Consider the following 14,580-nt stretch of genomic DNA (forward strand, 5'->3'; position numbering starts at 1 on the left):
ATTAAATTTATATATATATAATAATAATATATAATAATATTAAATTTCTATTCCTGCATGACGTCTTTTATTAAACTGAAATGTTTAACATTGTAACTTTCTACATTAGCCATAAGGATATTTTGTGGAAATGAATTGTAGCGAATTAATTCATGTGATATTTAACGAGCGCTGTACATTGTGTAAGTACATCGTGTCGGTCGAAATATCGCAAATCGCGGATCATCATTCGAACGCCGAACGGAAGGAAATGCATTTCTGCATTCATGTCCGTGAAGTAAGTTCCCGGCCGCGCCGCAATATCAAGAGCCGCAAACACAAGATCTTCCCAGTTGATCGGCCAGGAATAATTGACTTTCTCCGCCCGCTTCCTCCTGTCAAATCCTTCTTTTTCTCGTCTCCCGCTAATCGCTCCTTTCGAATCTTATCGCGGCCATAAGTTTTTCATCGTCTACATCCGCGCGTATAGACGTAGGTTGACGACCGTTCCAGGTGCCATGTGTTGCTACGTTTTGTTTGTAACTTCAGAAAATAACATTAATTTATCATCAGGAAAAGGAATTAATAAGATTCGTCGAAAAACATCTTTACAAGATTTTCATGGTTTTGTTCAAAACGCGTTTCCTTGTCTAGTCTCTACTTAATTTTCCACGATGGTCTTATGCATCATATCCGTTAATAAATTACTACGCTAACCAATTTCTTGAAAGAAATTGTTTAACAATCGGAAATTTTTTTATCAAATTAAAAAATTCTATTTCTAGAAGGAAGCCATATATCTTATTACAACATTGAACTTACTAGAGGATTAATGTATAATATATTTATTACTTATAAACTCGAGTATCAATAACGTAGATATAAAAGTTTAATTGTATTTAACTGCAGGAAAAACAGCGGAATACGCTGTTTTTCGTGCAGACATTTATAGAATTTTAATTTACGAGATTAATATGTCTATGTGTTCAGTTGGAAGGTAATGATCGTTGTTCACGAACAGTTATGTTGCACTCTCATCGCATTAGACTATTAGATGCTCGCGAGCGTCATGCCGCGTAATTATCTCGACGTGCAAAAGGTTTTTTCGCGCGTCAATATAAAACCGGTGTGGTTCATTATCCGTGGAATTTATAGATCTAAGCTAAGTAGATCCTTTTTTTTCTTCTATTGCTTTTCATCCCCTTAATTTCGTCTAGCTTGACTATAGATTATCTCTCTGATGTAGATTGGCAGCATATTATTTAGCGCAACACAGACGGTTTACGCGTCGTAAATTTAATTATACGAAGTTGCGAGACAACGTAGTTGCTTACAACACACTACTAGGAATAGTTTTTTTTTTTCAGCATACTTCGATCGTTTAACCAGAGAGATCCGCGTTGCTTCAAGCTTGATTTATTTATTAGAAATAATTGTTCTATATTATAAATTTTTGTTCTATATTATCTAAATCTAATTTTAGTTTTGTCAATTTTCAAATGCATGAAATTTTATATTAGGCAAATTAAAATTTAATAATTGATTTAAAAAATTAATAAAAATAATAAACAATAATTCATTTTCCTTATTTTTTGAAAATAATAAAATTAATAAGAAATAATAAGTAAATTTATATTGATATTTTTTGAAAAACTGAGAAAACAATGGAATAAAAAAAATTGTTTTTAATTATACGTGATGAGATTTCTTGACCAGCTAAAAATTACTTTTATTACAAATCCTTTTCTTATAATTATATTCTTTTTTTGCCGTGGAATTATATTAATTACCATTTCACAACATTAAATATAAGAAAATACAAATGCACGAAGCAAAAGACTGATTCTAACTTTTTTCCACTTTATGCAATCCTACATTTATTGTTTCGTTTATAGCTGGGCATTCGCTGCGCGCTTTCTTTTCGTTTCTATCTTGTCATTACCCTCATTTGAAATAATTTAAGTGCATACGCGAACCTTACAGCTCTGCTTTAGTACTCTGAAATGAGGATTTTAGTTAAAAAAACACCATACCGATGTTACGTCATTGTAGCCTCGTTAAAACCTTCGAAATTGCATAAAGTCTAATGATTTCACCATTCTTAAAATCTAAAAAAAATTGTTTCGAAGAACGTAAAATTAAATGTGCTCAACCTCCTTTTACTTTAATCTAACTTTAGTCTTTTTAATTTGATAAAGGAATCTCGCTCATTACGTAAATAGACGAATTTAAAAAATGTTAGTTGTGATCATTAAACAAAAAAAATTCACCCCTTATATGTAAAATATTTTAAATATAGCTTTTCTTGCTTTTTATAAATTTCTAAAAATTTATAAAAATTTTTTAAAAACATTTTTTGATATTATGATATAGTTTTTGAGATATAACAAAAAAGCTGAAAATTGTTTTACATATAAGATGTAATTTTAATCCTTAAAAAATCGTTTATTAGTCGCAACTGATCATTTTTAAATTTATCAATTTACGTAACCTATATGTGTACAAAGTTATTATTAAAATCAGAATTTGATATTTCGCAAGGCTCCTTTCAACTGTAAGAAAAATATATTGTAGACTTTCCTCTTTCGGATTCGCAAATATTCTGAATTTCTGTGGGATCACGTTTGACATAAATAATTCCAGTTATATAGCGTTATACCAGTGAGACGAATTTTTAGAACGAATGATAATATATCCTCGGGGAGGAAGTAAGCCTTTTGTCAGAGTTCTATCGTTAGATATCTGAGATAGAATTACTCTAAAAGTAGATAGCTACCAGTCGCGTACCCGCGTCACCAATTACGTCGGGGCGACTACGGCTATATAGAAGAGCTACGCCGACTTCGCCGGCTGATTTCTACGAGTAAACTCGGCGCGACAATCCGCATCTCTCTCCGTACGCAGCCATGAAACTATCAGTGAGTGTCATCAGGATATTTTGATTAATTGGCCACTTCTATTGTGTCGATATTAATAGTGACGAGAAATATTCCAATATTATCAAATTTTATTTCGCAGGTTTTTCTGCTGATGTGTGAATATTAAGGGTGAATGTTTTTCGGTTTCTTTAATTTCAAGTGTGTGATTGTTAATTATTTTAATATCAGTCTTATTTAATTAAATATACATTATCTTTTAATATAATTTTATCGCATAATTATTCGTGAGACATTTTTTTTACGTTGCACATGTATATCAAAGAAGCAATGGTATCTAATTCTTTGAATTAAAAAAAATTTACCATTTTTAACTTTCATATATATAAAAAATCAATTCATTCAATTGTGAATCAATTCATTTCTGTAGATGAATTGCTTAGTTTTAAAATAAACAACGTTCATATTATCATATGCACTTAGTAAATAATGAACTAAATTTATACTAATTTATATTAATTTAAGTTAAACTTAATGCATTTCTTCAGTTAAATTATTTAACTCTATTATTTCAGTTAAATTAACTATTGAGTAAGAGCGGCCGATAAGAACTGATTAAAAATAACTTAAATTGAATATAATAATTTGACATTTTATGAATTTATCTTTGAAACATTTATTCAGTTTTATTACTTTTAATTTAAAGCTAATTGTTATGATATTGCACAATATATCATAATAACTAGTTCTTATATCGTGCTATTATTTATTATAAATTTGCAGATTTTTCTTATTGCGATGATATCAATCGCGTGGGTAAAAACAGAAAATATAGGGAGATCTGTTCGCGCGCCACAAGAGCAAATCAAGTATGCGGATAGTGACGGTGAGTTTCTTTGATTACTTGCTGTTGAAGATGTACTTCGGAAACCTTGGATCCGATGTATCGCAATTAACTGTTACCGCTACTGCTATTGTATGCACGCAAGAATAGATTTTCACATCCCAGATCTTTAGAACAATTCCTTTATGATCCTCGACTGAGGTCAATATTGCGTAAGCAACGTCGATAATCGACGACCAGCCTTAATCAATGACGGAGCGTTTTTTTCGTTGCAGATTCGAGGTTCCATTCGGAGTACCTCGCGCTCCAGGGCCAGTTGCGGTCGCAGCAAGCGAACGCTCAGCGGTCTCAACGTGCTGAGGGTGGCTCACCCCTTCGTCTTCGACAAGCCCAACAACCGGCCCGGCCTCAGCCTCAGCAAGTCCAACAGCAGGCCCAAGGTCCACAGTATTACAGCTACAAACCATATTCGGCAGTGCCGAATCATATTAAACAGCTGATCGATTCGGTCTATCAGCCGCAAGCTCCTTACGTTGATCCTACATCTTTCATTTATGGCGGCAACTATTTTGCGGCGGCACCGCAACAACGTGAGCAACCGGCTCCTGCCGCTTCTGAATATCCTCATGGTGCATATTTACAACCGGCAGAGAAATACCAGTCGATTGATCCTCAAAAAGCGCACCCCAGGTATGACAGCGATAGAAGAGTAGAGCGTCAGGATAGAATCGCTTATAAGGAGGATTACGAACAACAACAGCAGCAGCAACAACAACAGCAACAGCAGCAGCAACAGATCGTAACGTTTCCATTAGCAGCCATACCAGAATCTCCAATGCCTACTCTATATTTGGACAGGAACATGCCTACGGAGATCAAGCAATTGTTAAAATATCAGGCACAGATACCATATGATCTTACAGCGAATCGTATTCAATATACACCGAAAAGCGTTTTCGTCCCCAAGCCGTTGCCCAATGATGCCAAGGGTCTCTATTATTACCGTAGTAAGATTTACTATCCAAGTGATGATAACATTGACGCGGAATATTCGCAGAACAAGCCGATCGACGAGGAACAGCGCCATTGACCGAAAATTGGTCCATAATATATAATAATATATAATATAATTATGGATTTATATAATTTAATATTCTATTTCTTGTCTTTAACTTTTGAAGAAAAGTCAATTGGTTCTAAAACTCTATCGAGTTGAATCCCATTCTCATACGCCGAAATAGTTTTTAGATTTTACTGTTATCGAGACTTTGTTAAAACGTGCGCGAGTTTCTTATGTTTTTAAATTATTATACCATTTCTTGATGTAACGATATATGTCTACCGTGTATGATATTTGCCAACAACCCGGTCACTGCGGAATTTTTCTTTAGGGACCAAAAATGAATGAATGTTCGTCCGACAATTATAATTAAATATACTAATTATAAAAAAAAACTATTCAATTCATAATTAACATAGAACAATGTGTTTAAAAAAATATGTGAAAATAAATGAAAATCACAGAAGCAAAAAATACTTAATTAAATTTTACGAAAATTTATTTGAAATATAATTAATCATGATGACAGAAAGTTTATCAAGACAAAAATAAGAAGTAAAACCGATCTATCAAATTTCCTTTCGATTAATTTTCTATTTGCTTTTTATTTCACTCAATATTGTAATTGTAATTTTATAATTTTATTATTAATAAAATGTAGCTATTCAAATTTTTGCGTATGCATGTAAGATAGAGAATGTTTGATTATATACACGGTAGCATAAAGAATGTAATTTTTTATACGAAATAAACGTTTCCGCTTCTGGTATCATGGAAGTCATTCACCTGGTTGTAACGCAATCTTCGCTTTTATTTGAGCTCGCAGAACTTGACGGAATTTCCGGTCGTAAAAAGATGAATTAAACGTGCGAACGAAAATCTGATAAAAGTCTATTTATCGTTTACTCCTTTCAGGAAGTCTCACGTTTTGCGCGACTTATACTTTGCTTAATTATAGATGAAGATAGTTACTAAATCTTACACTATTAGAGCAAATAGAGAAAGTTAGACGATTTTTAGCTTTCTATTGAATAAAGATATCAGATCTCTTTACGATGTTAGAAAGCAATATTTCGTCTTACGCAGAAATTCGCAATATAACATTACTATAAGAGCGCGTTTAAGATATAAAAAAAAAAAAGGAAATAAACTGGCATAATCTGAAAAATTCCTTTAAATTAAATCACATAAATATCAGAAATTATATTGTGTGGCGTGAATATTCTGACGAGAGAAAGAAGTATGTGCGACAGCTTGTAACATATAAATTTTATTAATAGATTTCATGATTCTAATTAGAAAGGGATTGGATTCTTATTGATCGCAAAAAACTATTTAATACGGAATTATAAATCCGATCAGGCGGATTTTATTTATTGATGCGTGACGATACAAGGTGAGAACATTTACATACAATGTGCGAATTCGAAAAAGCGTATCGCCTGATCATACGCCTATTTTCGTTTTCACAATCGAAAAAGCATGGCTAAATAGCATTTCTCCGAACAAGGAAGACTGACAATCCATTTTCGTGGCCTTCACGCTTCGTATGTTAATGCACCCATCAAGTTGTTGCGAATGTAGCTGTGCTTTCATTTTACGTAATTTTCTTTTTTATTTACTCTTTACCGGCGCCTTCTTGTACAAATAGATAATTCGCCAAGGTCATGCCCTTTGAGTTTACCGATCCTACTTGAAGAAATCGAAGGAAATTGCAATCGTAATTTTATACGGTGATTCATGACAAATCTGCATTAGTAATTATAATATAGTTAATTGCGTAATAATATAATTAATGCGTTCACATACATAATAAAGAAGCCAAAGATTATTTGCAATGTAGGAGAAATAATGATAAAAATGGATATTAATATGCTTAAAGATATGTTGTAAAAAGCATTCATTAAAGTAAAATAACTGAATTATTTTATTACATTTGAATACATAAAATATCTATTTAATAAGATTAGCAGTAATTTTGTCTTATAATTATTTGCAATTAATTTTTTTATACATTGTACATTTTTCCCATTGTAAATGCTATTATCTGTGATAAATCAGTTTCTATAATTTTGCGTTCTCTTCGTGAATTATCTTGTACGTATCACTTACATACTTTTATTCATTACCCCTTTTATTCATTATCCATAAAAAAATGTTCCAGTGAGAGAAATAACTCATCGAATAGATATCCAACAATCGATATCGATACAATAATTTCGATACCAATTAGATATTGATTTAACATCAATTCAGAGTCGTTTCTTGTTGGGACATATTTTTTTTACTAGTATCGAATAATGCTGTAAGAATTGTTTTCGCATGTTCATACAATACAAGTTCTGGGTAATCTATAATTTCACGGGAGATCGACGATCTAACTATCGTGATGCGACACGGTGTAACTTTCTACTGTAAACTGACGTAACACGGCATTTCCATCTGTGAGTAAGAATAATGCCGTACGATTTTGTAGTCAAATAAAGGAGAAATACGCTTCCATAATTGTGTATCTGAAATAGGAATCTATGGAACTAACAATAAGACTTTAATGATACAGAGCATCAAAGATCTATTATTGAATCTATTGCGAAAATTGAAATCTGTAATTTCTAGGGTTGAGATGAGAATTCAGAATAACATAGGTTTTAGTTCGGAATAATGCGACATAATTCAAAGAACAATTCCCTTGATTACATTTTTGCGTGTGTAATCACACTATATCGATCGTACCAAAATTGCAATAAATTAAAACTTCTTACTCACTTATTTTGTTTTCCTTTAAGATTTAATTTTTCTTTTAAATCCATATTATCAATACTTTAATGCTAGAAGCAACGGAGTGTAGCGCCTTTACGTAACTTGACAGGACAATGATTGAATTCAATGTCGGCAATTAATTGCAGATCTTCGTGGTCTTTACATCGTAACCTTTGAATGGCGATTGCCTGGGAAACATCGTATTGCACTGCATTCCACTGCAGCTATTTCGTAGTTTTCCATCATTGTACTCAAGACTTTTCACAATAAAATACATCGTAAGAGATAAATGCGTCATAGTTGGATAAAAAAACTTGATAAACCGAAACGAACAAAACTTGAGCCACCTTTGCAAAAAAATGTATTTCTCATTATTATATAAAATGAAAATAATATCATATATAATATATAAATTATTATAAAATATATTAAAATTAAATTAATTTGAGTAAAAAAAAATTCTGTAAAATTTTTTTTTTTTTTTTAAATAAATAACAGACAAAAATCAAAAGATCAAAATAGAAATTTACAATATTAAAGAGCACTTATTGATCAAAATTTAATTTATTGAGACACAGTCTGCAAATAGAATTCAATAATAAAATTGACGTAAGTGTTACTTGCGCCGGAAGCGATTTTCTTTAATACGCTCGCGTTTGCAGAAAGAGCAATGACTGTTGGGACACGACGTCGGCCAGCCGGCCGGCCGGCCGACGAGGTGCAAGATGGAGGTGGCTCTCGCCAAGTCACATCCCCGTCGTCGAAAGGCCCCTTTTACGTGGCTGGCTATAAAGTTGTTCTGATGACCGCGCGCCCGTCTCAGAAACACTCCACCCTCGAACGAATCGACCAGCTTTCACGCCATGAAATTATATGTAAGTACGCAGCTGCCTTATGTTATTCTTTTTTCTTTTACTTAACCGAAAGGTTTTCAATGTAGAATACAGGCACATTTTTCCACGATTCGCACGTTTTCTTTTAGCACGCGATGCAGGCGAAATAAAGTCGCGTGCGCTTAATCGTACTGCATATACAAATCATATATACCGGAAATAAATTATGCGACGATTTTATTAACGAGTGTCGTATTTTGCACTATTTCAGTCTTGAAGATTTTCTCGCATATATCCGAAATCAAAATCTTAATCATTATGTGAATCTCGTAAATATGCATGTACGTGTGTGTGTGTGTGTGTGTGTGTGTGTGTGTGTGTGTGTGTGTGTGTGCGTGTGCGCGCGCGCGTGTGTGTATATGTGTGTGTGTTTCACGATACTATCTCATCACATTAAAAAATAAAAAAAAGTATGAAATGTTCTAAAAGTGTCACATGCATTTTTTACTATGCGTTGCAAAATATTTTTTCAGATATTAATTGGATCATGAATTTATCTCACTCTGTATTTTGTATTTTCGTTTTTCACGTTTGTATCGCGAAACTGAATGCATTCTTGTTTCATTTTATCGTAGTCGCAGGACGCGAAAGTAAAACGGGAAGTCGTTTTGTCAGAGCTACTCAACCCCACCTTCCGTTGAAAGATAACGAGCGTGAATAAAGGAATGATGAATGTCGTGCATTTAATTGCATCGTTGGATTGCATCGTAAAGAGAGTGACGAATTGTAATGCTTCTTAATTATCGAGGTCGCTGACCAAAAGTGCATTTCACGACCCAATTAGCCGCGGATACGAGTGTTCAGGTTTTTGCAATCTTGCTGCAAGCTCGTGGAGTGATTTCAACATAGAGAATAGTTTGTGTTCGATCACTTTGCTGTCAATTCGCTTTGCTGTCATATATACTAAGCTGCATATATACTTTTTTCTTATAAGAGCTAAACCCACATATATTCTTTTCTTATAAGAATTAAACCTATCATGAAATAAGATAGATACTCAGACAAAGAAAATGACAAATATAAAACAATTTTTTAAAACAACAAATATTAATTAAAATTAAATTAATTAAAATTAATTAAAATTAATTAAAATTAAATATTAGTTTAAATATACGCTATTTTTAGTCAATATTACAATATCCTTTCGTCGAAACTACTTAAAGAAAAAAATATATGACCTCAATAATCAGCATGCGTGTCGCGACTTGTTCCTCGAAATGTCGCTCGGTTTCCGCGTTCTGCAAGATAAAACTTGCGTAGAATTTGTCGTACGTGCGATTCTGGAGCGGCATTTTGTCTCGTGACAGCTGATTACAGATATTTTCGAAACGAGTCGAAGTTAATTTTTTTCTCGAATAATCACGTTGGGCGTGTCTGAACGATTAATGTTTATCTCACTTTCTACTGTATCGTGTAGTGTTCGTTGCTTAGTGCATTCGATCGCTTGTAAGTCGCGAGTCAACTTGCGACTTGCACTTTTTCTTTTTTCTTCTAGCTATCTTTTTGTGTGGCCGCGTTTCTAACAGTCTTGTGATCGAATGTTAACTAGTAACATGCTCACCTTTTCCCCGATTACCGTGATTAAAGATTCATGTGTTCGTGGACTTTCCCTTCCAACTTCCCGGTGCCGGTTGCTCGATTCGCTTCCATATATGCAATACAGTACATACCGTAAGACAGATTCAGGTTTAGTGCCACGCGCATTAGATAATGATCTTTGATCGTCTAGTTGCGAAATCGAAAGCACTTAACGTCGAGAATGAGATAAACGCTTGAATGTTACATTCCGATTTCATTTTATTATAATGATTAAAAAGATCAATATAATGAAAAATTGAAATAATTGTAGTATTTTCTACTAACAATAAGTACTTACTTAAAAAAATATAATAAAAACTGTTGTGTGGAACTGATGAATGATTTATTTTATTTATTCTTTTGCATAATGTATTTTCTCTTTTATTGCCAATACTTAAATATTGTATAAATTATAATATATTTTACCATGACTTGTTATGACGTATTGCGTAAAATTCTGTCATAAATCTGTCACAGGTTTTATTATTAACGGCACTTCCCATGTGCCTAGCTGAATTCTCAATCCAGGGGCCTAGTGACGGACATCGACGGGCTCAGGGTCTTAAGTTCAGCGAAGAGAAAGGAATAGAATACACAGACGCGAGTGGTAAGTGTAGACAAATATAGACAATGCGACTAGAAATTATAAAAACGACTAGAAATTATGAAAACAATTTGTAATGATTTTAAAGTATCCTAGAATATTTTAACTTTTTAAAAATAAATTTTATATATTTTTTAACTATATTTTGAAATAAATTTAAAAATTGTTTTTTAAGCATTTATCTCTTGTTTTTTCTAACTTTTGTAATCTTATAGTTATACTAATAATTAAATGCTATTTGAAAGGTTCCTATATTTAGATAAATGTAATTTATAATTTCTTATATATAATATGTTTTTTACGCAGTATTCTTAAGTGTTTCGGTTTTTAGAGGGAGGGGGACCAGGAGACTTCACCATTCAAGGTGCGACTGATGGTAATAGCAACTTCAAGATCCAGGGTGCTACGGATGGGCATTCAAATTTCCAGATTCAAGGGCCTTCAGATGGTGGATCGGCCACTTACAATGTAGAAGGACCGATCGATCGATATGGTCAGTCTACATATCAGGAAGATTATGCTAATCAGGGTATCAATGCAAAGGCGCTCCAGTACAACGATCCTAGCGGTATTGTCGTCAACTTTGCTTTATGAGCTTTATCACATTATATTCAAACGTTTATATCCAAAAATGTTCATATCCAAATCGATCTGACGTGAATATATGGTATTGAAAGGTTATAGAGTAAATTGGAGGTCATATGATCGTCAAGCACGTCCGCAAGCTCAGGCAGAACCGCAATATGTGCAAGCTGCGGAACCAGTTGCACGACCAGCTGCGCCCCGACAACGAGTGCAACAAGCGCGAGCACAACCGCAACCTCAAGAGCAACCGGAACCACAGCCAAATTATAGGCCTTACTCTAATGCACCGCCACAGATCCAGCAACTGCTCCAGTTCCAGCAGCAAATTCCGTACATCAATATAATTCCGGAACCATACAGGTTCGAAACAATAAAAATATTAAATAAGATTACGTATATAACATTTTTACTTATATTTTGTTGATATTAAGTATTATCTGTTATTACTTCTAATTACTTCTAATAATCCAAATACGCAGTTTCAATGATCCTTAATCAAATTGCAGATTTGACGAAGAAGCCGCAGTACGAGCTCAATCTCAACAGGTTCAGGAACATCTCAAGAAGTTGGTGCAAGAGGCTGCGACTGCCCCTCTACCTAATCCCGTGGTCGCCTCTGCACCTCGTCAAAAGTCACGCGGCCATTCCAGGAGCAAACGTCAAGCTCAACAGTACAATAAAATATCCCAGCCGCCGGCGGAACCACAACCTCAATATTCACCCAATCTACCACCTCACTTGCGCGAACTGCTAAGATATCAGGCGCAAACCCCGTACAATATAATTGCTAATCAGATCGTATATCGTCCGGAGAAGCCGTATGTGCCGCATCCCGTGGACCCACAGCAGCACCAGCAGCAGTATCAGCAGCAGCAACCGTTACAGCAAGCACAGTATCAAGGTCAGGGTGGCGCCTACGAGAGTCAAGCTAGCACGTATACGCAAGCTAATATACAGCCGATACAGGCGGCATACCAGAACCAACAATATCAACAGCTCGGCTATAATCAACAGCCTGGCGTAAGACCTGTCACCGAGAATCAGTACTGATCACGAGGTTCTTCATGGTCTTTCGTTTGTTTCAATTGATAGAACAAGTCTCTTTTAGGACTGGCTTCTATTATGTGATAAATTATGACCGAGTTTTTCCAACATTCAGTTTATCAAAAAATAAATGAGATGAAGATAAAGTATACAATGTTGCTATTATTTTATAAATTTATTACAAGTTAGATTTTTAAACAAAATTACGATCAAAAGAAAATCATAAATAATTTGAAATCTTGTATATCTTTTTTGGTTCTTTTGAAATAAAAGGGGAAAAATATTTTATTTAATGTAATACTTGTTAAATAATAAATATCTGTGTTTTGAACGGTGTAATAATTAGAGATTCTTTTTATAGAGCAAGTTTGAGATTATATGTATAAAAATATATCAATTCTTTATTTTTATTTTTTATTGTCATTTGAATTTTGAGTAAAAACATTATTCATCTTCCATTTTATCCGACATATAAAAAATATTTTGGCTAAATGTACATTCTAGAAAATATATTCTTGCAGATTTTCTATATATGGTAGTTTCAATACATCATAATGAGATAAAGCGAAATTGATATTCGAGAGTCAATTTTTTTCGTGATTTTTACAACGACAGTAAAATAAAGCCAAATGTTAGGCTTGCAATAATATACGATGCATTGATATATTTAGAAAAATATCGATAAATGTTTGAAGTAAAAATATATACAATAAGTTTACCTGTATTATAGTTTTTTTATTTTATACATGTTTTCACGAATAAAATATTTGTGATTGTATTCTGAAAATGTGTATCTGTTTTTTCATTTAACTACTATATACTTATATATTTTCATATATAAAAATTGTAATAATTGAGGATACCAAAAGTAAACTTTTTCTTATGCTTTATTTAACTTACAAAAAATATAAAATCACTTTTGCAATTGCATTAAATGATATATTTACATTTGCTCTTTCCTTAAATGTTTTAATTTTTACAGATTTATATCTTTCTTGATTATCGATATAGAAAACTGGATGACGCGTATGAATTCGGATTTAGCAACTCAAGATTTATAAGAAACATCTATTCTGATTTGAATTCATGATGCTATAAAAATAAATGTCATTATTATTTGTCAACATTAAATATGAACAGACATTTTTATTTTTATGTCAAAATATATACTTTAGAAAATTATACTTTAGAAAAAAAATATATTGTAGAAAAAAGTCATAAAAAATTAATATATTACTTATAAGATGTTCATTAATCCAAAATGATATCAATACAAAAATTATTTCTTTAAAACGACAAAATAAAAATATCAAGTGTTTGCGTGCAAAATAATTACTGTGCAAAGTGATACTTTTTGTCTATTTTTTTTCAACCAGTTCGAATTGAAGACGCAGAAAGTAAAGATTCTAATTCGATATCTGGTCTGGAGTAATTTTTTCAAAATGCATTTTCTAATAAGTTTTATAAGATAATTAACATTAGATTTAATAGATGTATTTAAGAGACGAGAACTAAACTCTTATTTTTGACAAAAGATAAATAAAGGCAAAGCAGTCACACACAATGTCGACTGTCTAGTACCATTTGTCATGTTTTAATATAACGTACTTTTCTTTCATCAATAATTTTTTAATTCTTTTTCCGCTATATATATATATTTTTAATGAAGATATATACATTTGTTTAGTATCATTATAATTCTTAAAATTGCTAACCATTAATGCATTGCTACCCAAGCTCGCTACTCGTAAAAGTTGAATAATACAATTATATCATTATATTATAGTGTGTGTGTGTGTGTGTGTGTGTGTGTGTGTATGTGTGTGTGTGTGTGTTACGTGGTCTGTCGTTTGTGGAACTATCTTTAATGAATACATTTAACACGATGCTACAAATGCTTTAAAATGTTTTTTGATTGATCGATTTGTAAAGTTCTTATTTCTGATTGGTCAATCAAAAGCATTTTTAATAAGACTTTGACTGCAGCCAGTTTAAGCATTTGTTTGCCTGTTTAGAGCATTTTAAATTCTTATATAATATATTATTACTAATTATACTAATTATACACAACAAATTATATTATAATTTTTAATAATATTTTTAATAATAATACTTTAATAATATTATTAAACATAACTTTTTCCAGTGAATATTTTCCATGTTTTATCTCAAAGCAGGGTTTTGTAATTATTTTAAGAATTGCAACTCAATCGATAACAATATAATATCAACTTGAATTTCAAGTCTACACCGAGAAAAAATTAAATCTTAATACATATTTTTTCAATAATAATAATTAAACAATTATTTACAATACATTAATTTTTTTTATATAATCATTTTATATAATCATTTAA

General features: G+C 32.3%; 2 protein-coding genes across 2 annotated transcripts; both read left to right on the forward strand.

Moving 5' to 3' along the window:
- Window positions 1-2,839: 2,839 nt before the first annotated feature.
- On the forward strand, window positions 2,840-5,542 carry LOC108690925 (putative uncharacterized protein DDB_G0271606). The gene is made up of 3 exons (XM_018198477.1): window positions 2,840-2,897; window positions 3,639-3,741; window positions 3,975-5,542. Exons 1-3 carry the CDS (start codon window positions 2,886-2,888, stop codon window positions 4,787-4,789), a joined length of 930 nt encoding a protein of 309 aa, XP_018053966.1. The 5' UTR covers window positions 2,840-2,885; the 3' UTR covers window positions 4,790-5,542.
- A 2,776-nt stretch (window positions 5,543-8,318) lies between these two features.
- On the forward strand, window positions 8,319-12,581 carry LOC108690882 (alpha/beta-gliadin MM1-like). Its single transcript, XM_018198408.1, has 5 exons — window positions 8,319-8,394; window positions 10,468-10,597; window positions 10,926-11,162; window positions 11,272-11,539; window positions 11,686-12,581. The coding sequence occupies exons 1-5, from the start codon at window positions 8,383-8,385 to the stop codon at window positions 12,227-12,229; spliced, it is 1,191 nt and encodes a 396-aa protein (XP_018053897.1). The 5' UTR covers window positions 8,319-8,382; the 3' UTR covers window positions 12,230-12,581.
- The last annotated feature ends 1,999 nt before the right edge of the window (window positions 12,582-14,580 follow it).

This window comes from Atta colombica, unplaced genomic scaffold (assembly GCF_001594045.1).
Source record: "Atta colombica isolate Treedump-2 unplaced genomic scaffold, Acol1.0 scaffold38, whole genome shotgun sequence".
Lineage (NCBI taxonomy): Eukaryota > Metazoa > Arthropoda > Insecta > Hymenoptera > Formicidae > Atta > Atta colombica.